Genomic DNA, 27,850 nt, shown 5'->3' on the forward strand with positions numbered 1-27,850 from the left:
ACCGGCCTTAAGTACTCCTCCGGGCGAGCGGCGTCGTCCTCGTCCATACGACTTTCACGCTTAATGGTCGCAGGCGGGCAGGCCGCCTTCATCGCAAAGAGCGAGAGGCTCGCGCCGCAGAGCAGCTGCAGCTGCGCAGGGGGCGTCGACGGCAGCGCCCGGAGGCCTGCCCGCCTGCGACCATTAAACGTGAAACTCGTATTGACGAGGACGACGCCGCTCGCACGGAGTAGTACTTAAGGCCGGCCCGCCCCTCGCTGCGCAGCAGGGCGAGCAGCGCAACGACGAGGGAGGTGCACATGGCGCGCCACGCGTAGCGCAGAAAGACGTGAGACTCGTCCGAGCCGGTCAGCGCGGCGATGGCGTCGCCTGCTCCAGAAAAAGAAAGGTGTGAAAAGGAAGCGTCGGGGGTGGGGAGCCGGCCAGCGCCGCGAAAGCGTCGCCTGCTCCAGAAGAAGAAGCATATGCAAAGAAAACGCGGGGCGCGAGCCGGTCAGCGGTGCGATGGCGTGGCCCTGCAGGCTGGAGAGCGTCCACCCCGAGTAGCAGGACAGCGTAGCCCACGCCAGCAGCCTCCAGCCGAAGAGGGGCACCGCCGTCTCGACAACCTGTTCACAGCAAGAGGTGTGAAGAGACGCTGTTCACAAGGAAGGGGCACCGCCGTCTCGACAACCAGCTGCACGTGCGGCGTCGCGTCTCCCTCCGCCTCGGACCGCAGCTTGACGAACCCGGGCGTGGCGGGGGCAGCCAGCCCGCCCGCGGGCGAGGCGGGCGCGCGCGGCGACGGCGGCTGCACCTCGATGCGCACGTTCTTCACGCGCGCCGACGGCAGCGAAGTGAGCGTGTTCAGCACGGAGGAGAGGGCCGACTGGCGCGCGGCGGGCGGCGGCGACTGCAGCGCCAGAAGCGGCATCGAGCCATCGCCAGCCTCGTCGTGCCCGTCGTGGCCAGGCACCTGTTCACAGACGCAGGTGTGAAGAGGCGCCGCTCACACCCTCGCGGCGCCCGTCGGCAGCGTAGGCTCGTTGATGAGGTAGGCGATCGAGCCGCGCGCGTCCTTCGGCAGCTCGATCGACATGGCCACGGCAGCGTCCGCCGACTCGCCGAGCGCATTGATTGAGCCCGCCACCTGCCCGGAGATACGGGGAGATATGGGGAGATTTGGGGAGATCGAGCCCGCCACCTGCCCGGAGATATGGGGAGATATGGGGAGATTTGGGGAGATCGAGCCCGCTACCTGCCCGGCAACTACAGTGTGTCTATGCGCTCCTATTTGCCTATGTCGCATTTGTGCGGCCTCCCTAACCCACCAGTGTGTGTGTGTGTGTGTGCACGCGCGCCAAGGCCCTTCTCTGTCTCTCTGTCTCTCTGTCTCTCTGTCTCTCTGTCTCTCTGTCTCTCTGTCTCTCTGTCTCTCTGTCTCTCTGTCTCTCCGTCTCTCCGTCTCTCTCTCTCTCTCTCTCTCCGTCTCTCCGTCTCCGTCTCTCTGTCTCTCCGTCTCTCTGTCTCTCTGTCTCTCTGTCTCTCTGTCTCTCTGTCTCTCTGTCTCTCTGTCTCTCTGTCTGTCTGTCCGCCTGCTGCGCCGCCTCGGCGGCCACGCCGTCAGCGCTGCTCCGGTCAGAGTCTGTCGAGGAGCGAGACCTGTTCACAGCATCCCTCCCTGCCAGCCCGCCTTCTCTCTTTGCCGAGCGCGGCGAGGAGCGAGACATAAACGAGATCGCCGACTGCACCTGTTCACAGCTCGGCCTGTGAAGAGGCGCTGCTCACAGGCGCATGAACGGGATCGCCGACTGCACCAGCGGCGCCGCTAGCGTCGGCAGCGGCGGCGCCGAGCGCACCTGGGCAGTGCCGTGGTGGTACTGCAGATAGCACAAGTGTTGTGAGTACGGCTGGAACAACCGATGCAGAGTGCTTAAAAGGGCGACACATGTGCATGTGCATGTGCATGTTGTGCATGTTGTGCATGTGCATGTGCATGTGCATGTCATGTTGTGCATGTTGTGCATGTTGTTGCGTAGTGCAAGTAGTCACGTAGTACTGGCAGTGGCGTAGCAATGAGCGGCTCCCGGGCGCACCAGCGGGTCGGTCGGAGATATGGGGAGATATGGGGAGATATGGGGAGGTATGGGGAGATATGGGGAGATATGCGCACCAGCGGGTCGGTCGGAGTGAAGCGCGGCGCGGGCGCTGCCGCGGGGCGAACGGCGGGAGAGACGGGAACCTGTTCACAGCTCGGCCTGTGAGACGCCGTTCACAGCGGGTGGGGTGGGCGGCGGTGAGAGGCGGGCACAATGGAGAAGTTGTGCGAAGCTCCGGACGCCGACGGGCCCGCCTGGTCAATCATTCATTCCTCGTGCTGCGAGTCACTGGCAGAGGACAGTGTGTACGCCTTGTCATCAATTCACTCATCCGTGCTGCGAGTCACTGGCAAAGGGCTCTTTGGACAGAGTGCGCGCCTGGTGATTGGTTACTGCATCCGGTGCGAGCCAAAGAGCGGCCGGGTGGCGGGCCCGCCCGAGCTAGGGGGGGATATGGGGAGATATGGGGAGACATGGGCGGGGGCGGGCCCGCCCGCAGCGGCGCGGCGTCGTCGCTGATTGCGAGGAGGAGCCGGTTCGACTCGTCTTGCTCCGCGGCGGGCAAGACGTCGGCCAGCGAGGAGGCGCGCACCAGCCGCACCTGAGAGGTGGGGAGAGGTGGGGAGAGGTGGGGAGAGGTGGGGAGAGGTGGGGAGAGGTGGGGAGGTGTGGGGAGGTGTGGGGAGGTGCGGGGAGGTGTGGGGAGAGGTGGGGAGAGGTGGGGAGGTGTGGGGAGAGGTGAGGAGGGGTGGGGAGGTGTGGGGAGAGGTGGGGAGAGGTGGGGAGGTGTGGGGAGAGGTGGGGAGAGGTGGGGAGGTGTGGGGAGGGGTGGGGAGAGGTGGGGAGAGGTGGGGAGAGGTGGGGAGGTGTGGGGAGAGGTGAGGAGAGGTGGGGAGAGATGGGGAGGTGTGGGGAGAGGTGGGGAGAGGTGGTGAGGTGTGGTCCGCCAGCGGGGAGGCGCATACCAGCCGCACCTGGGCAGGTGCCGTCTCGGCGGATCTCGGGCAATCTCGGCGGATCTCGGGCAATCTCGCGCGACCTGGAGGCTGCTGGCCCCGAGATAGGGGGAGATCTGGGGAGATCTGTGGAGATGGCACCTGCCATGGAAGCCTGCCCGCCCCGCCCCCCTCCCGCTCCCCCTCCTGCGTCGCCTCGGCCACCTCCCTCACCGTCTCTGCAAGCTGGTCCTGCGTCTCGATTGCGAACCACGCCCGCCCGTCCGTCGGCAGCGCGCCTGTTCACAGCTCACGCCTGGAGGCGGAGGGGCTGTGAACGGAGCCCCTCCCTACCCGCCGGCAGCGCGCCCAAGCGCCCTCGGCCAGCGATCAGCGCCATCGCCTGCGCCAGCGCCGAATAGCTCGTCGCAGCCACATCTCCCCCCATCTCCCCCCATCTCCCCCCACCTCCCCACACCTCCCCCCCATCTCCCCCCATCTCCCCACACCTCCCCACACCTCCCCACATCCCCCCACACCCCTCCTCATCTCCCCCCATCTCCCCACACCTCCCCACACCTCCCCACATCCCCCCACACCCCTCCTCATCTCCCCCCATCTCCCCACATCCCCACCACCTCCGCTAGCGTGAAGTAGCTCGCCGCCGCCGCTAGCGACGCCATCGCCTCAAACACCGCCGGGCTGCAGACGTACAAGCCAGCCTGATGAGGCGCGGTGAATTCACACACAGAGAGAGGTTGACGCAAGACCGCACACGCACAGGCAAGCCTGATCAAACATGGCTGGTGAGCATAGAGGTAGATGGTGGCGCAAGACCGCACACGCACAGGCAAGCCTCGATGCCGTCTGCGTCCGCAACGGCCGTCCCGAGGCCGAGCACGGCCCGCACGCCGTCGCAAAAGAAGCCGGCGCCGCCTCCGCCGCCACCACAGCCACCGCCTCCGCCTCCCCCGCCTCCTCCGCCTCCTCCGCCTCCGCCGCCGCCACCACCGCTGCCGCTGCCACTGCCACCGCCGCCGCCACTGCTGCCGCCACTGCCGCCGGCGCCGCCGCCGCCACCATCACCGCCACTGCCTCCGCCGTGTTCGTCGTCCGCCGCTGCTCTTCCGAGCTTCACGCGCACCGTGGTGGCGGGGAGGCCTGTTCACAGCTGCGGGGGGTGAAGAGGCGCCGGCCTCGCCTCGGCGGCATCTCGGCGGCATCTCGGCGGCATCTCGGCGGCATCTCGGCGGCATCTCGGCGGCATCTCGGCGGCATCTCGGCGGCATCTCGGCGGCATCTCGGCGGCATCTCGGCGGCATCTCGGCGGCATCTCGGCGGCATCTCGGCTAGTCTGGGCTCCTCCCACATGCAATGTCCTCCGGAGCCGCGTCTACTCCCCTGTAGTCTCCTCTGATCGCGTCTAACCTCGTCAGCCTCGTCCAGCCGTGTCCAATCTCGTGCAGTCTCGTGCAATCTCGTGCAATCTCGTGCAATCTCGGCTAGTCCCCGCCTCGCTGGTGCGACGCAATGTCCACTCTCGTGCAATCTCGTGCAATCTCGTGCAATCTCGTGCAATCTCGTGCAATCTCGTGCAATCTCGGCTAGTCCCCGCCTCGCTGGTGCGACGCAATGTCCGTCTCGACCAGCGCGATCGCGTCGAGGGAGGCGGGGAGGGAGGCGACCGCAAACTGGCGCACGACGTGCGCGTCGAAGATGTGGTCGGCCGTGCAGAGCAGGAACGGGCCTGCAACTCATTAGCGAACTGATTGGTCGCTCGATTAATGGAGAAGTGGTCGGCCGTGCAGAGCAGGAACGGGCCGTCAAGCCAGCCGCGAGCACGCAGCAGCGACGGCGCGTGGCCCTCGCTGTACGTCGCGCCTGCTCACGCCGCTCTCCAGCTCTCACACGCCTGCTGCGAAGAGGTGCCGCGCCCCTCGCCGCGCGGTGTTCCGAGGTCGACGCACTCGAGGGCTAGCTGAGCTGCGACCTGTTCACGCCTCTCGGCGTGTGCGAGGTGTGAACAGAGCCACACTCGAGAGCTGAAGTTGCCACCGGGTGGCGGCCGAGGGCGGCACGGATCGCGTCGCCGTGTCGACCAAGCACGAGCACCTGTTCACACCTCTCATACGTGGCGCGCCTTTCTTTCTGTTGTCCCTCGTGGCGCGCCCCAGCACGAGAGCACCACGCGGCGCACGCCGCCGGCATGCAGCTGGGAGAGGACGTGCGCAAGCACGGGCTGGCCGCCGAGGTCGACCAGCGCCTGCCGGTGACAAGTGCTTCGTTGACTACCTCAGAAGAGTCAATGGCCGCCGAAGTCGCGACCCGCGCATATGGGTGGGTATTGGCAGGGGAGTGCGGGCAGCTCTCCGGCAAACGCCCGTCTGCTCGGCACCTTTGGGCAAGCGGCGGAGTCGAGCGCGCTCGGCCGCGCGGCGACGGAGAGCAGCGCCGTCGTGACGCCGCCTGAAGAGACGCGCACACGCGGAGGAGGGGATTCGCGCGACACTTCCGGGAAGCGTCCCTCTGCTGCAGTGTGTAGGCATGGTGGAGGTGTGGGGATGGTGGGACACCAGAGTCGGAGGTGCCGCCCGCGACGGGCTCAAACGCGATCTGCTCGGCCGGGCGGGCGACGACGCCGCTCGCGTGCAGCGTGCCGCCTTCCGCGGCCGTGCGCTGCAGGCCGCCCTGCAGCTCCGCCATCGAGACTCCGATGATGGCAGCGAGCCTGTGGGCGGTGATGGGAGGCGGGGTGGCGAGCCTGGAAGTGGCGAGTTTGCACGAGGCCAGTGCGAGTCGCGAGCGCGTGTAGAGAGAGGTGAAATCTGCTGACGAGAAGGTTTGTTTGGTGGAGCGCTGTGTGTTGGCGGGAAACCTCTCGAGCTGGATGGCGGTGACGGCGGCGGCGCTGTTGCCTCCCGCATCGAGCGCCGCGCCGCGCAGACGGGTAAGTGTGCTCGCGGCGGTGTCGTCGTTCCGCTCGCTCGGCCCAGCGTCCTCGAAGGCTCGGTACTCGTGCTCCATCCGGTCCAAAGCTGTACTCCGAGTCCGGCGAGAGAAAAAAAAGAAGCGGAAAAGAATTTTCCTTGCAGAAGAGAAAGAACAACCCGCTGAACACGAACGCACCAACAAATTGAACTTAATCTTTACCTCATTATACATTAGTACCTATTTTGCGACCTCCCGACTCTCAGCCAAGCAAGCAGTCTGGCCCGTGTGAGCCTGCTGCGAGCAAGTCAGTCGGTTTATGCGTCGTGCCGACTCTACCGCTTGCCTTAAGGTCGCTCTGCGGTGTCGGCATCCGAGGCAGCTTGCATTGATCAGGACCTCCCCGCCCGTTTGAGGACCTCCAGTCCTGGCAGCAGCCTCTGCGCGATGGCAAAGCCGACCTCGGCGACAGGCCAACCCCACGCGGCGACCATCGCGAGCTGGAGGACGGGTCGGCTTCTCCACACGTGTGATGCATCTCGCCGACGCGATCAAGGAGCACGGGACGCGACCAAGAAGCGCCAGCATGAGGGGACCCTATCAGAAGTCCTCAGCAGGGTGGCAGACAGAGGTCCACCTCCTCCCACCAGCCATCTTGGCTAAGTAAGGCATGCGCTTACTTACGATCGAGCGCGGCGAGTGCCAGAGCGGTGCGGTGACATCCGACACACAGACTGTCTTAAAGGGCGCCCTTTCCGCGGTGGGGGTGTCCTTTCCAAGTAAGTACCAATACGCGGCATCGCGGCTGCCACCGAGCGTAAAACGGTCGACTTGGTTCTTGATCGTTCTTTTCTCACATTCTGATTTCGTTGAGCAGTGCGAATGGAAGAAATGATAGATTTGTTTGATAAAAAGATGGAACGCTCGCGGGATCGCACAACTTCATTACCCTTGAATCATCTTGAGTATGAACTCACTTCCCGGAAGGATCACATTCATGGCGACACATGGACGCGAGAGCGAGGTGTTGCTTGGCACGAGATGGCGGTAAGCAGAAGCCGTAGGAAATGGATGGCGGCCGCGGTGGCACGCTCGGGACGCGACCAAAGGAGACAGTGCGCCGGCGAGAGAGTGAGGGATCCCAGAGGTCCTCACAGCAAGAGAGAGGTCCTCACACGGAGTGATTGAAGTCCTCACACTCTAGCCCGCGGATGTGGCAATGACCGTTCGCGACGTGTGTGATGCACACTGTCTGTCTCGCTGACGCGATCAAGGAGCACGCGGGACGCGATCAAGGTAGGAGCGCCAGCGAGAGGGTGAGGGGACCCAGCACGCTATCAGAGAGAGGTCCTCAGCAGCGAGGCAGACGCGGAGAGGTCCTCACAGCAGGAGGTCCTCACACGGCAGAGGTCCACCTCTTCCACCAGCCATCCCGGGTAAGGCATGTGCTCACACCGAGTTGAGTGGCGAGTGGGCATCTGATAGGCACTGTCTCAAAGGTACGTGTCGTCTCGCGGTTAAGCCCTTTCCAAGTTGCTCTAAGGCGCCTCCGTCAAAACCCGAACCGCATTTCAAGATGGTGTGTCTCAATGTGTGAAAAACATATCTCGATGAGTGGTGCAACGTGGCCTGCTCCAGGCCGCCCTGCCTTCGAAACTTAAATCCGCCTTCGATGTTTTTCTTCTTTGCCAACTTGTGGCGTCGCGAGGCCGAGCGATCGAAGCCTGCGCGGTGGGCGGAGGTCGTATGCTACTGAGTCTGCGTCTTTTGGTGCTGGTCGTTCGCGGCACCGAGGTCGCCAACCATGGGCGATTGGAGGAGTGGGATGGCGACGGAGCGAGGCGTCGACGGCGACGTTGGCTGCAGCATGCACGCCGAGGATGCCAGCAGTGGCAGCATGGGCTGGCGTCCGAGAAATTTTTTTTACAACAAAAGCCTTTCGCACACGCACGAAAAAAGAAAAACAAAGCAGAGATGGTACCCTTTGCTGCCTCAGCGTCTCGCACACACGACATCCTCTCATTGCTTTCTAATCATCTTCGATTATGAGTTCACTTCCCACAGATCACATGGGTCATGCGAGAGCGAGGTGTTGCAGGGACAGGTAGATGCCGGTCGGTAAGCAGAAGCCCTGCAGGAAGAGGATGGCGGCCGCGGTGGCACGCTCGGGGCGCGACCAAAGGAGACAGTGCGCCAGCGAGAGAGTGAGTGAGGGATCCCAGAGGTCCTCACGCTAAGAGGAGAGGTCCTCACACGGAGTGACGGGGAGGTCCTCACACTCTATAGCCGCCACGCTCCGCGCGGCGGTGGGGCAATGACCGACGTGTGATGCACACTGTGTGTCTCGCCGACGCGATCAAAGACTTCGGGACGCGATCATCAACGAAGGAGCGCCAGCGCGAGAGTGTGAGGGGACCCTATCACGCTATCAGAGAGAGGTCCTCAGCAGGTAGCGGAGGTCCTCACTGCAGGAGGTCCTCACACGGCAGAGGTCCACCTCCTCCCACCAGCCATCTCCCGGCTAAGGCATGTGCTCGACACTAATGATCGGGCATGGCGAGTGCCAGAGCGGTGTGGCATGACACCACACTGTCTCAAACAGGTACGTCTCGTAAAATGTTGCTCTAGGCGCCTCCGTCAAAAACCGAGTTTTCAACGATTAGTGTATGGCATCACTCGATGAGTGGTGCAACCATGTGGCGTCGGCACAGGCGGCGTGGGCGATGCCTCCAGTGCTGGAGCCCTCCGCCGCGGCCGCCGCGGACCCGGCCGACCTCCACGTGGTCTTTTCCGCCGAGTGCATCCCTGCCTTCCATAGCGAAGATTCATGCGGCGTTTTTCTTCTTTCCCCGAACATAAAAAATGTCGTCGGCAGCTCGCCGACGATCGGCGGGCTTGCTGCTCGGCGCGGCCGGTCGTCGCGAGGGCCGTCGCTGCCCCGCCTCCTCCGCCTCCGCCTCGCCGCCGTCCTCCGTCGCCGCGGCGGCCATCGCGCCGAGCCGCCCGAACCGCCGAGGCGAGGCGTCGATGGCTCACACAGTCCCGTGGCACCTGCTGCGGACGTCGGCGCCGCTGCCGGCAGAGCTCGTGACGCATCGGCTGAAGAGCTGTGACAGCGTGCGCCGCCTGCTGCAGCTCCACGAGGAGCACGCCGATGGCTTCAACGCGTACCACGCGTCGGCGCTCTGGTCACGCGCCGGTCGTCTCGCCTTCTCCGAGCCTTCCGAGCGAGAGTGGGCGCTCCGGAACGAGGGGAGCGCCTTTGGCGCCGTCCGCGTCGCGACGGCGGCGCTCTCGCCGCAGATGTCCGGCCGGAACGTCGCAAACGCCTCGTATGGCATCTGGCGCGCGCTCGGTTGCCCTCTCTCTCTCCTCCGAACCTCCTCTCCCTCTCTCCAGCTCCTCCTCTCCCTTTCCTGCCCGCTCTCTCTTCTCTTCATACGACAGAAATGCCCCCCCCCCCCCCCAACGAATGGACGGGGCACGACGAACGGGGGAGACGGGAGAGGACGCGACCGAACGGTGGGAGTACCTAATTAAATGGAAGGGCGCGACAAAACGGACATGGGAGCGCCACCGGACCATCGCGGCGATGGGGGGCGCGAAGCTAGACACACACACACACACACACACACACACACACACACACACACACACACACACCGCTCACCCACGCGCACTGGGCCTTGCACTTTGAATGCCGTGGGGCTCCTGTCGTCAGACGTGGAGACGCGAGGGTTGCCCCCCCTTGCCCCACCACCTCGTGTGTGTGGAGAAGTTTACCTTACCTTACCTTACCTGTCGCCCACCCGCGCTGCTTTGCTCTCTCTCTTTTGTCAGGCACCGCAGACTCGCTCCAGCTGACGCGCGCCTTCGGTCCGCTCGACGCTGCTGGCGAGGTTGCGGTGGCGGACGTGCTTACCGCTGTTGCGAAGCGGCTGTGCGACGCTCCGGCAGGCGGCCGCTCGCTCCTCGCGGCCTGAGAAGAGTGCAATGATGAGAGGAATGATGAGACTGATAATGAGAAGGTAGTCGTAGGAAAGGAAGGGCATACCTCACACTAGAACTCGCAACTCAATTCTAATAATAAGAGCCAGAAGAATGACACTAGTGGATACCTGTTAATTGCCTCCGGCAGGCAGCTGCCCGCTCCTCTCCGCCTGATCATAATGGAATAAAGGAAGAAGAAGAAAGCAGTCGGAGATAGGGAAGGGCATACACTACGATGGAGTACTTGCAATTCTAATACGAGTGATAATAATAATAATGACGCTAGTGAAGATGAGTTAACCCTGCCAGGCGGCCGCCCGCTCCTCGCCGCCGCATCCTCGCCCGAGCTCGTCGGCATCGCCTCCGCCTTCGCCGCCGCCCTGCCGCAGCACGGCGCCGGGTGGGTCTGCGCGCCGTTGGCGTCCGAAGCCGCGCGCCGGCGTACAGAGCTGCGACCCTGGCAGCTCGGCCGGCTCAGCCTCGCTCTCTCGCGCCTCGGCGAGCCGCTTGCTGCGGACGCCGAGGCGAGGCCTAGCCGAGATCCGAGATGCAGCCGAGGTGCAGCCGAGGTGCAGCCGAGATGCAGCCGAGATGCAGCCTAGATGCAGCCGAGATATGCCGGTGTGAGTCACAGCCGTGCGAGCTGTGAGCTTCGTATGCTTCTAGCTCACCCGCTCTGCCTGTCTGGCTTCTAGCTCACCCGCTCTGTCTGTCTCGCTTCTAGCTCACCCGCTCTGTCTGTCTGGCGTCCGATCAGCCCTCCCGCGGGCAGGACCTCGCCGACGAGATTTGCACCCGCATCCGCCACTTCGGCGCGCACGAGCTCGCCTTCCTCTCCGCCTCCCTCTCGGCCGGCGCCCCCGACCGCCATCCTTCACCGCCACGCCTCTTCGCCGCCGTCGCCGCCCACGCCGCCGCTGCCGCGCGCTCCCTCGACGCCGTCGCCCTCGCCGCCCTCGCAACCGCCTTCGCCCAGGCGCCCACTACCCGAGATCATTCGAGATTACCCGAGATTACCCGAGCTTACCCGAGCTTACCCGAGATTGCCCGAGATTACCCGAGCTTACCCGAGATTACCCGAGATTACCCCACACATGCTACCCGAGCGTACCCCGAGATTTCGCTAGATTCCGCTAGATTCCGCTCGCTTCCCCGAGATTCCCCGAGAGTGCCCGCCATCTCCTCCGCCCAGGCGCCAGAGTACGCGGGCGGCGGGACTGGCCCTGCGAGAGGAGCGGCGGCGGCTGCTCCCGGCGCTGCCGCCGCCGCCGCCAGCGGCATCGGCGGCGGCGGCGGCGGCGGTGGCGGCGGCGGCGGCGGTGGCGGTATCGGCGGCGAGAGCGAGGTGGACGGTGCGGAGGTAGAGTACGCGCGCGCCCTCTTCCGCGCTGTCGGGGAGGCGGCGGCGGCGGGGGCGGCGGCCATGCGGCCGCGCGAGCTCGCCGCTCTCTCGCGCGCGTGGGCGCGCGCTGTCCAGGCGCGCCACGCCGATGTCCAGCGACACATCGAGATTACCCGAGATCACCCGAGATCACCCGAGATCACCCGAGATCACCCGAGATCACCCGAGATCACCCGAGATTACCGGCGTCCGTGTTGCGCAGGCGGGCCGCGCAGAGAGTGACCCTCGCTTGCTGGCCGAGCTCATCGCGGCGGCGCGGCCACAGCTACACTGCTTCTCGGCCGGCGAGCTGGCCACCTTGGCGTGGGCTGTCTCCAAGGCTTCGCTCCTCGAGCCGAGCCTGCTCGGAGGCCTCTCGGCGCAGCTGCTTGCAGAGCAGCCCGACGGCACGCTGCGCTTGCGGGAGCTGGACAGCGGCGAGCTAGAGAGAGGGCCGTGATCTCGCCGAGATCTCGCCGAGATGGAGCAGAGGGAGAAAGCTGGTGATGGACATCGGCGGGCTTCGGACGCTCGCGATGGACCCTTTCCGGATCCTTCCCGGAACCTTCCCGGAACCTTCCCGGACCCCTTCTTCCCGGACCCCTTACCGGAACCCTTCCCGGACCCTTCCCGGACCTTTCCCGGAACCTTCCTGCAGGCGAGCTCGTGATGCTCACCATGGCGCTGCGCATCGCGCGCCGCAGCGCGCGCGGGCAGCCCGAGCTGCTCGACGCTCTCGGCGACGAGCTGGCGCTGCGGCAGACGGAGCTCACGTCGCGCGAGCGGCGGATGGTGGCCAGCGCGTTCGCGTACCTCGGCCACGAGCAGCCACTGCACGCGGTGCAGGACAGCGGCGAGGAGTTCTTCGTCGGGTGACCACCCGCTGTGCGCTGAGCTCCAATCTTGAGCGCGGTGTGTGTCGGCCATGGGGGAGGCACATGCATCGTGTGGTGTGGTTAAGCGTATTTTCCATTCGCAACCATCGCAAAATCGCCCGGCTCGCGTCGTGAAAAACAGAAATCGCCTGGCCCTTGCCCCACCACCGCGTGTGTGTGGAGAAAAGTACCGTACCTTACCTTAGGTTGGGAGAGAGAGAGTGTTTTGTTAGGTTGGCGACGCGACGCCGCACCAGATGCGAACGCTCTACCTCAACTTCTTCCCGGACAAGCCGCAGCTCGCCGACGCCTTCGCGGAGGCCCTCTCCGGCTCCTCCGTCTCGTCTCTCGACGGCGCGCCGCTGCAGCCCCGACCTTAGCTCGCCCTCGCGCGACCTCTGCTGGGACGCGCGGATGCGTTTTCTTTTTCTAGGCGCTGCTGCAGTCGTACCTGCTCGTCTGGCGCCACTCGGCGGAGCAGGCGTGCGAGGGCGCGGCAGAGCTGGCTACCGGGGTGGCGCAGGCGAGGGACGCGCGCGCGATGCGGCCGCGGCCGCCGCCGAGGGAGGCAAAGGGCGGGTAGTGCCGGGCCGAGCTGCAATGCTGTTGGGGGGGGATGGCCATGGCCAGTGGCAGTGCGCCCACCGCCGGGCGCCGGCTCGGGGGCTCGAGGGGGCGAGGCCTCGAGCTCTATCAGGTGTCACTGTCAGGGCGGCTGGCTTATTTCGTTTCTTTCAAAAGAATCACCGCGTCGGACGCCCGCGCCACGCGTCGCCGATACTTCACGAGATTCGAGAGACTCCTCTCATTCGAGACGCGACTCACGGTACTGTAGACGACCGGAGAGTTCACGGCTCTCCACCGCTGGCGTCGCGCGCCTCGATCTTCTTGGGCAGCAGCTGGTTCGACAGGTCCTCTCCATGGCCTAGGCAGCCGTGGAAGCCGTGGCCCCAGGTAAAGACAGCGCCGTCGGTGGCGAGGGCGAGGCTGTGGCGGACCCCAGCGGACACAGCGACGACGCGCTGGCCAGCCAAGGCCTCGAGCTTCTTCGGCAGCAGCTGGCGCTGCTCGTCGCCGTGGCCCAACATGCCGCCGGTTCCATAGCCCCAGCTCCAGACAGAGCCGTCGGCGGTGAGGGCGAGGTTGTGCATAGCTCCAGCCGACACGGCGACGACGCGCTGGCCTGCCAAAGCCTCGACCTTCTTCGGCAGCAGCTGGTCCTGCTCGTCGCCGTGGCCCAGCTGTCCAAAGTAGCAATGGCCCCAGCTCCAGACGGCGCCGTTGGCAGTGAGGGCGAGACTGTGCTCGCCTCCAGCCGAGACTGCGATGACGCGCTGGCCAGCCAAGGCCTCGACCTTCTTGGGCAGCAGCTGGCGCTCGCTGTCGCCGTGGCCCAGCTTGCCGTTGTCTCCATCGCCCCAGCCCCAGACGCTGCCGTCGGCGGTGAAGGCGAAGCTGTGGTACTGCCCAGCCGACACAGCGACGATGCGCTGGCCAGCAAACGCCTCGATCTTCTTGGGCAGCAGCTGGTTCTGCGAGTCGCCGTGGCCCAGCGCGCCCCAGTATCCACGGCCCCAGCTCCAGACAGAGCCGTCGGCGGTGAGGGCGAGGTTGTGCATAGCCCCAGCAGACACGGCGACGACGCGCTGGCCAGCAAACGCCTCGACCTTCTTTGGCAGCGGCTGGTCCTGCTCGTCGCCGTGGCCCAACTTGCCAAAGCCTCCATAGCCCCAGCTCCAGACACTGCCGCCGGCGGTGAGGGCGAGGCTGTGGGCATCTCCAGCCGACACACTCACGGCGCGCTCGCCGCCCAGCGCCGAAGTAAGGCGCGTCGGCGTGTTCAGCCGCGTCACGCCCTCGCCGTGGCCGGGCAGGCCTGGGTAGCTCCACCCACTGCCGCACGACGAGAGCCGCCCCTCGCCGTCGATGAAGAGGCTGTGGGAGGAGCCTGCCGCCGCCCTCGCCGGCGGGTTGGACTCGCACAGCACCGCGACGAAGCACAGCCACCGCACGGCACAGCCCTCGCCCTCTGGCAGCGCCGGCAGCTCGAAGCCGCGCTCTTGCGCCCACAAGCGGATGCCCTCCAGCGCAAGCGAGGCGTGGAAGAGCAGCGAGACGGCCGCGACGCGAGCGATGTCGGCGGGGTCGCAGTGAGAGAGGACGCGCACGACGAGCTCCGTGGGGAGGTCGAGGAGGCGGGTGGGCGGCGGCGTGTCTGGCGAGGGGGTGGCGGAGGAGGCGGTGGCGAGGCGGCGCGAGCGGCGGCGCGGTGGGGTGGACATCGCGAGGAAAAGAAAAAATTCGATCCAATGCCACCGTTCTCGCCCGGGGTGACCCCGGCCGGGCTGCCGACACTCTCAGAACCGGTGGAGCTGGGAGAGGCTAGCGAAGACGAAAGGCGGCAGCGGAGGAAGCGACACCAACAACGAGGGAAACGACCACACCGGCCGTCGTATGACGCTCGGCAAGCGAGCAAGAGAGCGAATCGGGGAGAACCGGAGCCCCGGGAGGACCGAAGGTGGAGCCCCGGGACCGAGGACTAAGCAAGTGTCTGTTTGGGCGTGGTGTCCAGTGTAATGTCCACTAGCTCCGAGTAGAGGGGGCGTCCTGCAGTTAAGGGGAAACCCGGTACGCGGGTCCAACCCTCGGAGAACTGTGTTTACTTTAAGGCCCTTGCCCTGCGAACGCGCACCCCCGGGGCTAGGGCTCTCTAGCCCGTAACCCGATGCCAATCATCCGGCCCGCTGGGTGCGCTTCTGAGCTCCCCGGCCCTGGATGTGCGGTTGATGACTGCACTCCAAGTGCTCCAAGATCATACCCGTACGACGGCAGAAGGCAACGACGCGACAGAGGAGGAAATGACAAGGGAGAGAACGACGAGAGTGGGACGACCGCGAGGTGGCATGAAGGTTGCAGCGAGAATCTGCGAGAGACTGCGAAGAGAGATAGGAAGAGGCAGACTCCCTAGGGTGGGCGACAGGTAAGGTAAGGTAAGGTAAACTTCTCCACACACACGAGGTGGTGGGGCAAGGGGGGGCAACCCTCGCGTCTCCACGTCTGACGACAGGAGCCCCACGGCATTCAAAGTGCAAGGCCCAGTGCGCGTGGGTGAGCGGTGTGTGTGTGTGTGTGTGTGTGTGTGTGTGTGTGTGTGTGTGTGTGTGTGTCTAGCTTCGCGCCCCCCATCGCCGCGATGGTCCGGTGGCGCTCCCATGTCCGTTTTGTCGCGCCCTTCCATTTAATTAGGTACTCCCACCGTTCGGTCGCGTCCTCTCCCGTCTCCCCCGTTCGTCGTGCCCCGTCGATTCGTTCGTACGTCCATTTGTCTTCGCCCTTTACTTGTCCATTTCGGACTCCCCTCTGTTCTGTCGACGCTTCCGCCGCAATTCGGATGGCTATTCTCTGATCACTTCTGTTCCATTCTAGCCCTGCCTCGTCCCATCGCTCGTGCCTCCCCGCAAACCATTGTGCGGTCGTCGCCTCTGGCTGTCCGTTTAACTCGCCTAGTAGCTGTTCGTAGTCCTCTTTATCTGTCTTGCCCCGCAACTCATGGACCCTCGATGCCTCAGTCCACGTCATCCATCCGTCGCCCTTCTCGTTTGTCACGTCGCTCCACCATACCAATCCGACCTCCGCGAGCCTCTTCTTGTATGTGCACCGTCGGGCGCCTCGCCTCCACATGGTCATGCTGTCTTCCCATAGTCGTGGGCCCCGCACTGTTTCCTGTTGGCCAGTCATCTCCCACAGGTCATCATCGAGGCCGTCTTTCATCTGCATCGACGTCCTCATGCCTCGTAGTCCTGCCCGATTCCGCTGTAGGTAGTATGCCTCCATCAGGTTTCCTTCATTTAGTTGCTCGTCGGGTATGAATGTCGTGTCCCATTCGAGTGGGTGTTTGCCGCGGCACCCCAGTCTCCATGCCGTCCTCGCCAGCGCATATCTCGCGACCATCCCCGCGGGTCGTCCCTCTGGTGCCGAGAGCATGTTGTCGATCGTGCTCATCCAGCTCGCCGTGGCTACCTGATACGTGTGCATGCTCCCTTCACCACCCTCTTCCTCCGCCGCGTATAGGTGTGCCTTCGGGTATGCTGTTCCTGCTCCCTGTCGCTCTATCGCGTCTCGCCTCGCAACTTCGATGGCGTCACAGTCCTCCATCGTCATGACGGTCCCTCTTGCAGCCGCTCCGACCACCCCTTCCATCGCGGCGTTCATCGCTCGTTGCATCTCGTCCGCATTTAATTGCGTGAGCGCGCCCACCATTTTCATTAGCCGCGTCGCTTCCCTTCTCGTTTTTTGTCTCGCCGGTTCCATCCCCTTCTGCCACTGCGAGGCTAGCGCATCACACACCTCTCCTTAAAATCCCTGTGTGGTGGCGGCGTGCCGTCCTCCCATCCCTCCCTTGGGTTGTCTGTTTTCTTTCTTTCTTTCTTTACACGATCATTTCAACAAAGCACTCTTGACCATTCCACATCTCCGGTCGGTCTCGCGCGGGCCGCCCCAGATCACAGCCACAATGCATAAATCTCATCTTACGTCCTGGATTCGCCTCTCACCACTCTCGGATACGTTCGCCGCCTAATCGAGTACAAGTCTCGGAGGCGTTCGCAGATGGCGAAGAGGACGTGGGAAACGCGGAAACACAGAGCCTTGCACCCTTTCGCCCTTCTCATCACTGCCCCGGCGCCCACCCCTCGATCTTCTTGGGCAGCAGCTGATTCGACAGGTCCTCTCCGTGGCCTAGGCAGGCGTAATGACCCTTGCCCCAGGTAAAGACAGCGCCATCGGCGGTGATGGCGAGGCTATGCTGCCACCCAGCCGATACGGCCACAGCGCGCTGGCCAGTGAAGGGCTCGACCTTCTTGGGCAGCAGCTGGCTCTGCTCGTCGCCGTGGCCCAGCTTGCCGTCGACTCCATGGCCCCAGCTCCAGACGGCACCGTCGGCGGTGAGGGCGAGACTGTGGTGCTCATTGGCCGACGCAGCGACGACGCGCTGGCCAGTCAAGGCCTCGACCTTCTTGGGCAGCATCTGGTCCTGCACGTCGCTGTGGCCCAACTGGCCTACGCCTCCCCAGCCCCAGCTCCAGACGGCGCCGTTAGTGGTGAGGGCGATGTTGTGGCCACCTCCTGCCGACACAGCGCTGACGCGCTGGCCAGCAAAAGCCTCGACCTTCTTGGGCAGCAGTTGGTACAGGTGGTCGCCGTGGCCCAGCTTGCCATAGCTTCCATCGCCCCAGCTCCAGACGTTGCCGTCGGCGGTGATGGCGAGGCCGTGGCCGGTTCCCGCCGACACGGCGTTGACGCGCTGGCCAGCAAAGGCCTCGACCTTCTTGGGCAGCAGCTGGTTCTGCTGATCGCCGTGGCCCAACCGGCCTTGGTGTCCTGCGCCCCAACTCCAGACAGCGCCACCGGCGGTAAGGGCAAGGCTGTAAGAACCTCCAGCCACCGCGGCAATGACGCTCTTGCCCGCCAAGGCCTCGATCTTCTTTGGCTCGCACTGGCGCTGCGTGTCGCCGTGGCCCAGCTGGCCCCAGCCTCCCATGCCCCAGCTCCAGACGGCTCCGCCGGCGGTGAGGGCGAGGTTGTGGTATCCTCCAGCCGACATGCTCACGACGCGCTCGCCACCCAGCGGGGAAGGGAGGCGGGTCGGCGTGTTGAGCTGCGCCACGCCCTCGCCGTGGCCGAGTAGTCCTGGATAGAAGAGCGTCTTGCCGCACGACGAGAGCCGCCCCTCGCCGTCGATGAAGACGCTGTGCCGTTGGCCTGCCGCCGCCCTCGCCGGCGGGTTGGACTCGCGAAGCAGCGCAGCGAAGCACAGCCACCGCACGGCGCAGCCCTCGCCCTCGGGCTGCGCCGGCAGCTCGAAGCCGCGCTCTTGCGCCCACAAGCGGATGCCCTCCAGCGCAAGCGAGGCGTGGAAGAGCAGCGAGACGGCCGCGACGCGAGCGATGTCGGCGGGGTCGCAGCGAGAGACGACGCGCACGACGAGCTCCGTGGGGAGGTCGAGGAGGCGGGTGGGCGGCGGCGTGTCTGGAGAGGGGGCGGCGGTGGAAGCGGTGGCGAGGCGGCGCGAGCGGCGGCGCGGCGGGGTGGACATTGCGAGGAAAAGAATTTAAACAACACAACTCGCTCTCGAGGAAAAGAATTACAGTAGCCAAAAGTTTTTTCTTTTGCGCACCGCAAAGCAGGAAACCCGCGCGCTGCTGAGCAGAGGGCCGAAATGGTGGACCGGGCGCGTGCCAGAGCTCCCGATGGCGAGCCGCCCTCCTGCCCTCCCTCACGGCCGCCTGCCCGGTGCGCACCAGGCCGAGATGAAGAAGCACGTGGAGCAGATCATCGGGGAGGTTGGCGTCGACAACCTCTCCGCCAAAACGGTGCGGCGGGCTGTGTCGGCGAGCCCGGCAGTGGGCTCCCTGCGCCTCTCCGTAGGTGCGGGAGAAGCTTGAGACGGCGCTGGGCAAGGAGCCGGGCGAGCTCAAGCCGGACGCCGTCGGTTCTCGTCAAAAGCATCTACTGTGGAGCTCTCAGTGTGGTTGCGTGTTACTTTTACTAGTGATGCTGCACTAGGCGGCCCGGTTTTAGCAAAAAGCAGATACCAGGACCCCTCGATCGTCTCGCCCTCACATCCGCAGAGTGCGCCGTTAAAAAAGTGCGCCGTGCGGCGCAAAGTGCGCCGGCCGGCGCAGAGTGCGCCGGCGCCGGCGCAAATTTGCGCCGGCGCCGGCGCAAAGTGCGCCGTTTTCTCCGCCGTTTCGTTCGGGCTTTCGGCGCACTCTGCGCCGCCGCACCAAATAGGGGTTTTATATTATACCAAAAGCTAGGCCCTCTATGTGGGGGTTTCACACCACATACTGGTTGCCCCTCGCTTGTAGCCTGGCGTTTGTGCCCCGTTTGTGCCGCGTCCCGTGCGGGGGAGTTCATTTTATAATGCCCCTCGCTCCATATGGGGCTGGCACTTGGAGTGCAGTCTTCGCAGTGAGTCACGGCCGCGTCATCAGCCGACGGTGTCGATGTTGGCCGGCTTTACGGTGGGAATGGTTACGCTGAACCATGCTGGTGTGGGGCTGTTCCCGCCGCCGTGCCGCCTCCGGGTCGCGCCGTCTTCGACCTTCGCCATGGCTGCACCAGCTGCTGAAGGCCCGGCCAGTGGCAGCAGCACAGACGGAGGAGCGATGGCAGCTGCGCGAGGGCGAAAGGCGCGAGCGGCGCGGCGGCGGAAGCACGGCGAGGAGGGAGACCGCGCCATCTCCCAGCGGGCGCACCTCGCGGCGGCGGAAGCGGCGGGCGGCGCCGACGCGCTCGGCCGGGCTGGCATGGCGGCGGCGGCGTCAGCGGCCGGCGGGACGGCGGCGTTTGCGGCGGCCGGCCGCGCGAGCCGCGCAGCGGCGCACCCACTCGGCGAGACTGGCGTGGCGATGCAGACCGGCATCGGCGCCGCCATCAAGGAGGGTCGGTACACCAAGTACCCCGGCGTTCAGTTTCGGCGAGAGACGGGTGCGCGCGTCCGTCGAGATGCAGCGGAGAGCAAGCTCTAGAGAGCAGCAACAGCTCTAGCAAGCCTTTGGATCAGCCCTCGGCCCCTGTGCGGCGACCACCCAAGCTGCCCCTTCAGGCAAGTGGCGGGTGCAGTTCAAGTACCAGGCCGTGCGGCACCGCGTCCAAGGACCGCCTCGCCCCCCGCCCCCCCCCTCCCCCGCCGCTTGGATGTATGACACCGTCCACGACACCGTCCTCCACCGTCCTGAACGCGTCCATACATGAGTGCACCGGTCGCGCATCGATTGAGTAGTGCCGCCGCCGCACCCCTCAACGGCCCCCGCCCAAAGACCGCGCGGCGGGGACCCTAACCCTAACCCTAACCCCAACGGCCCCTTCGGAACTCTCCAGGCCAGTTCGCGCTCGAGGCGGACGCGGCGCGCGCTCACGACGCGTGCGCGCCGCGGCTCAGCGGCGGTCGTCCTTAACAGCCGTCTCGGAACCTTCTCGGAGCCTTCCTGTAGGTATGTGCGAGCGCACGGGCTGAGGCGAGATGCGCCCGAGATGCGGCCGAGATGCGGCCGAGATGCGGACGAGATCGCGGGATCATCGGCGGCGGCACTTTTCCCCCTTGCGACGGCCAGGCTGGAGCGTACCACGAACTTTCCTGGAAGCGTCCCTGCAGGCGGCCGTTGCACTTTCCGGCCGACGGCGAGGTCGGCTCGCTCTCCGCGCAGGCGCGGAGACCGGCCGAGAGGTCGCCGAGAGGAGGCTAGATGTGCCGCCACGTCCTCGCTGCTGGCTGACCGACTCAATCAGATGTTGGAGCTGCGCAGAGCGAGAGGAGCCTTCTGCCTTTCGGCCGCTCCTCCCGCCTTCGCCCCTCTTGAGCCGTTCACACACCTTGGACCGCGCATCCCCCGGCAAATGAGCGCTAGTGACTGCACCCTTCAAGCTTGCTGCGTCTGGTGTCTGTCGACCCGCTTCATCTCGGCTTATCTCGACGAATCTCGGCGAATCTCGGCGAATCTCGGGCAGGTGCAGCCGTCCGCCGCCTACCGGCCCCGCTCGCTGCTGCCCTACGCGTACGAGCGCTACTTGCAGGCATCTCGGTCAATCTCGGCGCATCTCGGCGCATCTCGGCGCATCTCGACGCATCTCGACGAATCTCGGCTCACCGAGCACCACCTGCTGCGCAGGCCTCCCAGCCGCAGCTAGAGGAGGGGGCGACGGGGAGCGGGAGCGAGGAGGAGGAGGCGGCGGAGGCGCCGCGAGAGGCGGTCGAGGGTGGTGCGGGAGAGGCGTCCAGGGGGGTGGCGGCGACGCTGACGGACGTTCCCTGACCTCGTATACGTCGATGGCGCGGTCCCGCGAGAGGTGTACGGCTCTATATGGCGCTCCCGAGGTCTCGGAGAAACTTAGGGTACACGTATATATGCGGCCATGACCCGAACGTATAAAAGTCTAAAACCGTGTCTTGAGAGTCTCACCGATGGAAGAAGGAAGAATCTTCAACCTGTTTTGCCTTCTTAACTCTACGCTTACGCTCAGTCGCCCCCGCGCACGCGCACGCTCAGTCGTCCCGCGGCTCGGGGCCGCAGCCGCCCTCCACGCGCTTGCAAAAGCTGTGGTACCAGCCGGGCTGCCGCGGCGCCCTCCACGTCGGAGCCGCCTATGGGACGTAGTACGGGACGGGTCGTGAGGGCATGTCTGTGTCTAGGAGGCCGGCGCCCGCCGCGACGGAGCCGCCGCGTCCGCCACGATGCCGCTCTGCCACGTCAGCCGCTCGGGCGGCGGCCCTGCGGGACGTCTCGTGGAAGTGTCAGTGTATATGCTTCGTGGCTGGCTCAGTGGCCGTGTCAGTGCACGTGTCAGTGGACGTGCCACGGCCACGTGTCGGTGGATGATGGACTTGTGCATTCGGAGCCAGACACTGTGGCTCGTGGCTGATGACATGGCACATTTTCTCAAGCAGTGTCTCGGAGGTGTCTCGGAAGTGTCTTGGCGTTCGAAGGTGCCACGCACCGGGCCACAGCTGCTCCGGGACCGCCCACGGCCACTTCTTCCGCTCGGCGGCTCGGAAGGGCGCGGGAAGAGTCGGCCCTGCCGCCACCGGCGAGGAGAGGTTGCCTTCGAACTTGAGCCAACACTCGCCTGCGCACAGATCGGAGCTGTACAATAGCACAAGAGGTGTCGCCATCGGCCTAAGAGCTGGCATTCGCCCTTCACGTGCTTGTGTATGTCGTACGAAAAGCAGCGGTCCTCCGCGCCGGCGCGATCCGAGCCCGCGCAGAACACCCAGGCGTTGCAGCGGCCGCGGCCGCGCCCGCACTTCTTCCCGGGCGCGTACTCTTGCGCCGGATGCGTCTGTGTGCCGCAGTGCTTCTGGTGCGCCGCGCAGAGGGCGCAGCACTCGCCGGCGGACCCGACAATGTTGTTCAAGCCCCTACGAGCAGCAGCGGCTCGGCTCAGCCTGTAGCTTCACTATGTCTCGAGTTTTGCATGGGCATTGACGCCACAGGCGGCGTGTGGGTGGCGAGCAGGCAGTGTGCTCACCAGACGTAGGCGGCCTGGCCCGATAGGTCCCGTCCGTCTCGCGCGTGGCAGGAGAGCGGATTGGGGAGCGCCGCCTGCGCATCGACCTGTGTGGCGAAGCGAGTGGTGAGCATGACACGTGTGGAATGAAGAATTCTTGCGGCACAGTCTCTCACAGCACACTGGCACGACAAGGGCGCGGACTGGCGCGGACTGGCACACACACCGGCTCACCACCGGAGCCGCCTAAGCGACTCCGTTAAGAACGGCAATGCATTCCGCACCGTGCACAATGCCGCTCTCCCCGCACGCTAGCTCGTTCACCGTCTGCCACGCCACGGCGGTGTGGAGGACGACAGACAAGCGCTGCATCTGCAGCCCGTGCCAGTTCTTGGTGGTCCATGTGACCTCGTCCAGGTGCTGAGCGTGCGAAAGTTTGTTGCTCAGCTGGTTCGCCGCCTCCCTCAGGGTGCTGCGGACCTCCTTTCCAAAGCCTCCGAAAGAATGAAGAATGAAGAAAAATCAACGATTTAATTTTATGTAGTCGGTGTGCGGGCGTGCTTCCACTCTCGAGTCCCGTTACGAGTGGAGACTACTGACATCCGAATAGGAAATTAGAGCGAGTGCAGCGAGCAGTTCGCGAATTCTTTTGCAGACCCACACACAAAAGAAAGTCAAAGTAACAAAGAACACTTTCAAGGACACGAGCTGGGGAGTGGGGTGTGGCTGTGGACTGGTGCCTGTGTGGAGTCTGGGGACGCGTCCCCACCGCGGGACTCTCTCTCTCTCTCTCCGCTCTCTCTCTCTCGGGTGCGGGGTGGGGCGGGGGTGGGGCACCTGCTTATGTATCTCGCAGAGCACATGGCATGACTGTGCGCGACACATGCGCGGGAGACCGTGCCCGCGCGCGAGCCGCGGGCGGGGGGGGGAGGCCCTCACGGCCTTCCGACCGAGACCAGCAACGGAGGGGGGCAGGAGGGCGCGCGGCAAGCCGCGGGGCTCGGCGCATAGCACGGGACAGTCGGAGAAGGGGGCAACACTGACCGTCACTTGCACCCTACCGCCCTTCTCATCACTGCCCCGGCGCCCACGCCTCGACCTTCTTTGGCAGGAGCTGGTTCGACAGGTCCTCTCCGTGGCCAAGGCAGCCACGCTCACCCTCGCCCCACGTGAAGACAGCGCCGTCGGCGGTGCGGGCGATGCTGTGGTTGTCTCCTGCCGACACCCCGACGACGCGCCGACCCGCAAAAGCCTCGACCTTCTTGGGCAGCAGCTGGTTCTGCTCGTCGCCGTGGCCCAGCCTGCCCCCACCTCCTTCGCCCCAGCTCCAGACGGCGCCGTCGGCGGTGAGGGCGAGACTGTGGTGCTCATTGGCCGACGCAGCGACGACGCGCTGGCCAGCAAACGCCTCGACCTTCTTCGGCAGCAGCTGGTCCTGGTAGTCGCCGTGGCCCAGCTGGCCGTAGCCTCCACTGCCCCAGCTCCAGACAGCGCCGTCGGTGGTGAGGGCGAGGTTGTGCACCATTCCAGCCGACACAGCGACGACACGCCGACCAGCGAAGGCCTCGATCTTCTTGGGCAGCAGCTGGTCCTGCCGGTCGCCGTGGCCCAGCATGCCGCGGCTTCCAAAGCCCCAGCTCCAGACAGAGCCGTCGGCGGTGAAGGCTAGGGTATGCGAGAATCCAGCCGCGACAGCGACGACGTGCTGGTGAGCCAAGGCCTCGACCTTCTTTGGCAGCGACTGGCTCTGCTGGTCGCCGTGGCCCAGCCTGCCGCGGCTTCCAAAGCCCCAGCTCCAGATGGCGCCGTCGGCGGTCAGGGCGAGGCTGTGCACAGCTGCAGCCGACACAGCGACGATGCGCCGGCCAGCAAAGGCCTCGATCTTCTTCGGCTGCCACTGGTTCTGCTGGTCGCCGTGGCCCAACCGGCATGAGGCTCCCCAGCCCCAGCTCCAGACGCTGCCGTCGGCGGCAAGGGCGAGGCTGTGCCCGGCTCCAGCCGACACACTCACGGCGCGCTCGCCGCCCAGCGAGGAAGGGAGGCGGGTCGGCGTGTTGAGCTGCGCCACGCCCTCGCCGTGGCCGAGGAGGCTTGGGGAAAGGAGGGGGTGATCCGGCACATAGCCGCACGACGAGAGCCGCCCCTCGCCGTCGATGAAGACGCTGTGCCGATAGCCCGCCGCAGCCCTCGCCGGCGGGTTGGACTCGCGCAGCAGCGCCGAGTAGCACAGCCACCGCACGGCGCAGCCCTCGCCCTCCGGCTGCACCGGCAGCTCGAAGCCGCGCTCTTCCGCCCGCAAGCGGATGGCCTCCAGCGCAAGCGAGGTTTGGAAGAGCAGCGAGACGGCCGCGACGCGAGCGATGTCGAGGGGGCTGTTGCAGCGAGAGAGGACGCGCAGGAGGAGCTCCGTGGGGAGGTCGAGGAGGCGGATGGGCGGCGGCGCGTTTGGCGAGGGGGTGGCGGAGGAGGCGGGGGCGAGGCGGCGCGAGTGGCGCGGCGGGGTGGACATCGCGAGAAAAAGTTTTTCGCGAGAAGCATGGAAATTTTCTTCTTTTGTGTCTCCGAAGTCTCCACGTCGGCTCCGTGTGTCTATGCGTCGCCTGCTCGCTGCGCCTCGCTGGCAGCGATTAGCGGCGCTGCCTGCGCTGCCGGTCGCGCATCGGCCGTGCGCGCCTCTCCGCCGCGCCGCCTCCAGTCTCGCCGACCGCCCCGAGGACGCCGCCGCCGCCGCCGCCGCCGCGAGCGCCGGCAGCTTTGCGGAGCAGCACGGCATCACGCTGACCGGCGATCTGGGCGAGGTGGACGCGACGCCGGCCACGTCGTTCGCGGCGCTGCGACGCACCGTCGGCGGCGTCGACCAGCCGCTCCCCACCGCCGTCGCCCACTTCTTGCACAAGCGCGGGTTTGACGCGCCGAGCCCGATCCAGGCGCAGTCGCTGCCGCTGACGCTGGCGGGGCGCGACGTGGTTGCGATCGCGCAGACGGGGTCGGGGAAGACGCTCGGCTTCCTGCTCCCTCTCCTCTGGGAGGCCGCCGCCGCTCGCAAGGCAGAGCTAGCCCCTCTGCCCCCGCCCCTGCCCGAACCCTCTCGGAACCCTCTCGGAACCTTCTCGGAACCCTCTCGGAAGCCTCTCGGAACCCTCTCGGAACCCTCTCGGAGCCTTCTCGGAACCTTCGGGCAGGCGGACCGGTCCACCCGCGGCCCTCTCGCGTTTGTGCTGGCGCCGACGCGAGAGCTGGCGCAGCACACCCGCGACGAAGCAATTCGTGCCCCCTTGTGAACGGCGTCTCTTCACAGCTGCAGGGCTGTGAACAGGCGCAGCAGATCCACGAGGAGGCGAGGCCCCTCGCCGCCGCCTTTGGCTGCCGCACCACTTGCGTCTTCGGGGGCATGCGAAAGTACCTGCAGGAGCGGGAGGTGCTGATGCTCGGAGGAGAGCTGGGCCGGGTCGCGGGGGACGGCTAATGACGAATTATCAATCACCGTCGATTTAATGAGTGACAGGAACGCTGGACCTGGCTGGTGGGGACGCTTACTACTGTGCGCTGTCCTCCTCATCATTGTTCAACAACGACTAGGAAAGCTGGATTTGGTTGTCGGGACGCCGGGCCGGCTGAACGACATGCTGCGCGACCAGACGATCCGCACGAAAAACGTGCGGCACCTCGTCCTCGACGAGGCAATCGCATGCTCGACATGTTCACAGCAGGAGGGGTGCAGAGACGCTGGTCACAGCAGGAGGTGTGAACAGGCGGATCGCATGCTCGATATGTTCACAGCAGGAGGGGTGCAGAGACGCTGGTCACAGCAGGAGGTGTGAACAGGCGGATCGCATGCTCGATATGTTCACAGCAGGAGGGGTGCAGAGACGCTGGTCACAGCAGGAGGTGTGAACAGGCGGATCGATGCTCGACATGTTCACAGCAGGAGGGGTGCAGAGACGCTGGCCACAGCAGGAGGTGTGAACAGGCGGATCGCATGCTCGATATGGGGTTCGAGCCGCAGCTGCGGGAGATCGTCGACCATTTGCCCGCAGACGGCGGCCGGCAGACCTTCATGTTTTCGGCGACGTGGCCTTCGGAGGCGCGCAAGCTGAAGGAGGAGAAGACTCCAGTGTTCGGCTCAATGAATCAATACCACTGAATCAGCACCACTCGTGCAGGTGGGGAAGCTGAAGGATGATCATCATGCATGATTTGGTTCAATGAGAACCATACATGATTTGGTTCAATGATGAATCAGCACCACTCGTAGGTGCGCAAGCTCGCGATGGACTTTCTGGACGACCCGGTCCGGTCCAACGTTGGCGGGGAGGAGGGGCTAAGAGTAAGATTAGTTAACTAATTCGTGTGTCTCAGGTCCGGATCAACGTTGGCGGGGAGGACGAGCTTGTCGCCGCTAAGTCGATTGTGCAGCAGGTGCGGCCCCGCCAGTAGACAGACCTCATCAGCACTTTACTGCTGCGATTCCTCCTCCTCCTCCTACCTACTGCTTATTGCTGCTGCTGCTGCTGCTACTACTGCTGCTTACCGCTACTTCTACTGCTGCTGCTGCTGCTACCAACTGCAGCGGGTCTTGCTCGCGCCAGGTGCGGCTCTGCGACGCGCGCGGCGCCAAGCTGATCGACTCTTCCGACCTGATCGAGAAGATGGAGGCGGCGATGAAGGAGGAGGGCCACGGCAACGCGCGCTCCTCGCGCGCCTGCCACACCATCGTCTTTGTCAACCGGAAGCGAGACGCGGAGATGGTGGCCGAGTATATCGAGCGCAACGTCGAGGGCGTGCGCGCCGAGTCGCTGCACGGCGATTTGCTGCAGGCGAGATGCAGCCGAGATGCAGCCGAGATGCAGCCGAGATGCAGCCGAGATGCAGCCGAGACACAGCCGAGAGACAGCCGAGGTGCAGCCGAGAGGCAGCCGAGAGACAGCCGAGAGGCAGGCGAGAGGCAGCCGAGATGCAGCCGAGGTGCAGCCGAGGTGCAGCCGAGGTACACGCGAGAGGCAGCTGAGGTGCAGCCGAGGCGCAGCCGAGGGGCAGCCGAGGTTCAGTCGAGGTGCATCCGAGATGCGAGGGAGATGCAGCCGAGATGCAGCCGGTAATCTCCAGCCTCGTGGCTTCACAGCGCCCTCCGCCTGCTGTAGGGCCGGCGGGACCGGGTACGCGACAACGTCAAGAGCGGTCGCGCGCAGGCGCCCCTCGCCACGGACGGCAATCCTGATCATCATAATAATTACTCATCATAACTGCTGTTGATGTTGCCGCAGGTGCTCGTCGCCACGGACGTCGCGGCGCGCGGCCTCGACGTGCGCACCATCCGACAGGTCATCAACTTCGACAAGAAAAGAAAGGGAGATTGCGTCGTGAATTAAGCTTAACGCATCCGACAGGTCATCAACTACGACATGCCAAACAATATGGAGGACTACATCCACCGCATCGGCCGCACCGGCCGCGCGGGCGCGAGCGGTGAAGCCGCCCCGCCGGCTGTTGTCATATATATTGTTTGGCATGTCGTGGCTGATGACCTGTCGGATGCGTTAAGCTTAATTCACGACGGAATCTCCCTGTCTTTTCTTGTCGAAGTTGACGACCTGTCGGATGGTGCGCACGTCGAGGCCGCGCGCCGCGACGTCCGTGGCGACGAGCACCTGCGGC

The 27,850-nt window shown here is 65.2% G+C and overlaps 5 protein-coding genes across 5 annotated transcripts in view; 3 read left to right on the top strand and 2 right to left on the bottom strand.

Annotated features, from left to right (window-relative positions):
- Window positions 1-4,898: 4,898 nt before the first annotated feature.
- EMIHUDRAFT_204888 (hypothetical protein) lies at window positions 4,899-7,840 on the bottom strand (the record flags this gene model as incomplete). The annotated part of the gene is made up of 7 exons (XM_005780246.1): window positions 4,899-5,003; window positions 5,145-5,276; window positions 5,409-5,479; window positions 5,587-5,741; window positions 5,889-6,053; window positions 7,566-7,665; window positions 7,732-7,840. The coding sequence occupies 7 exons, from the start codon at window positions 7,838-7,840 to the stop codon at window positions 4,899-4,901; spliced, it is 837 nt and encodes a 278-aa protein (XP_005780303.1).
- A 958-nt stretch (window positions 7,841-8,798) lies between these two features.
- Window positions 8,799-12,567, top strand: EMIHUDRAFT_463217 (hypothetical protein; the record flags this gene model as incomplete). Its single annotated transcript, XM_005780247.1, has 5 exons — window positions 8,799-9,296; window positions 10,241-10,335; window positions 11,124-11,283; window positions 11,971-12,152; window positions 12,421-12,567. The coding sequence occupies exons 1-5, from the start codon at window positions 8,804-8,806 to the stop codon at window positions 12,565-12,567; spliced, it is 1,077 nt and encodes a 358-aa protein (XP_005780304.1). The 5' UTR covers window positions 8,799-8,803.
- Window positions 12,568-19,130: 6,563 nt separating this feature from the next.
- EMIHUDRAFT_434923 (hypothetical protein) lies at window positions 19,131-21,126 on the top strand. Its single transcript, XM_005780248.1, has 7 exons — window positions 19,131-19,678; window positions 19,797-19,847; window positions 20,072-20,114; window positions 20,185-20,208; window positions 20,346-20,397; window positions 20,699-20,764; window positions 20,860-21,126. Exons 1-7 carry the CDS (start codon window positions 19,195-19,197, stop codon window positions 21,001-21,003), a joined length of 864 nt encoding a protein of 287 aa, XP_005780305.1. The 5' UTR covers window positions 19,131-19,194; the 3' UTR covers window positions 21,004-21,126.
- Window positions 21,127-21,233: 107 nt separating this feature from the next.
- Window positions 21,234-22,329, bottom strand: EMIHUDRAFT_204894 (hypothetical protein; the record flags this gene model as incomplete). The annotated part of the gene is made up of 5 exons (XM_005780249.1): window positions 21,234-21,315; window positions 21,402-21,459; window positions 21,686-21,814; window positions 21,838-22,106; window positions 22,217-22,329. 5 exons carry the CDS (start codon window positions 22,327-22,329, stop codon window positions 21,234-21,236), a joined length of 651 nt encoding a protein of 216 aa, XP_005780306.1.
- Window positions 22,330-24,786: 2,457 nt separating this feature from the next.
- The window catches only part of EMIHUDRAFT_463218 (putative DEAD/DEAH box helicase), a gene marked incomplete at both ends in the record, with an annotated part of 6,125 nt that continues 3,061 nt past the window's right edge, over window positions 24,787-27,850 (top strand). Inside the window, 9 exons of the mRNA XM_005780250.1 lie at window positions 24,787-25,161; window positions 25,512-25,613; window positions 26,166-26,309; window positions 26,451-26,486; window positions 26,555-26,614; window positions 26,785-27,012; window positions 27,337-27,384; window positions 27,460-27,516; window positions 27,583-27,661. Of these exons, the coding sequence (XP_005780307.1) occupies window positions 24,787-25,161; window positions 25,512-25,613; window positions 26,166-26,309; window positions 26,451-26,486; window positions 26,555-26,614; window positions 26,785-27,012; window positions 27,337-27,384; window positions 27,460-27,516; window positions 27,583-27,661 (1,129 nt within the window). The remainder of the gene's footprint in view (window positions 25,162-25,511; window positions 25,614-26,165; window positions 26,310-26,450; window positions 26,487-26,554; window positions 26,615-26,784; window positions 27,013-27,336; window positions 27,385-27,459; window positions 27,517-27,582; window positions 27,662-27,850) is intronic.

This window comes from Emiliania huxleyi, assembly GCF_000372725.1.
Source record: "Emiliania huxleyi CCMP1516 unplaced genomic scaffold EMIHUscaffold_22, whole genome shotgun sequence".
NCBI lineage: Eukaryota > Haptophyta > Isochrysidales > Noelaerhabdaceae > Emiliania > Emiliania huxleyi.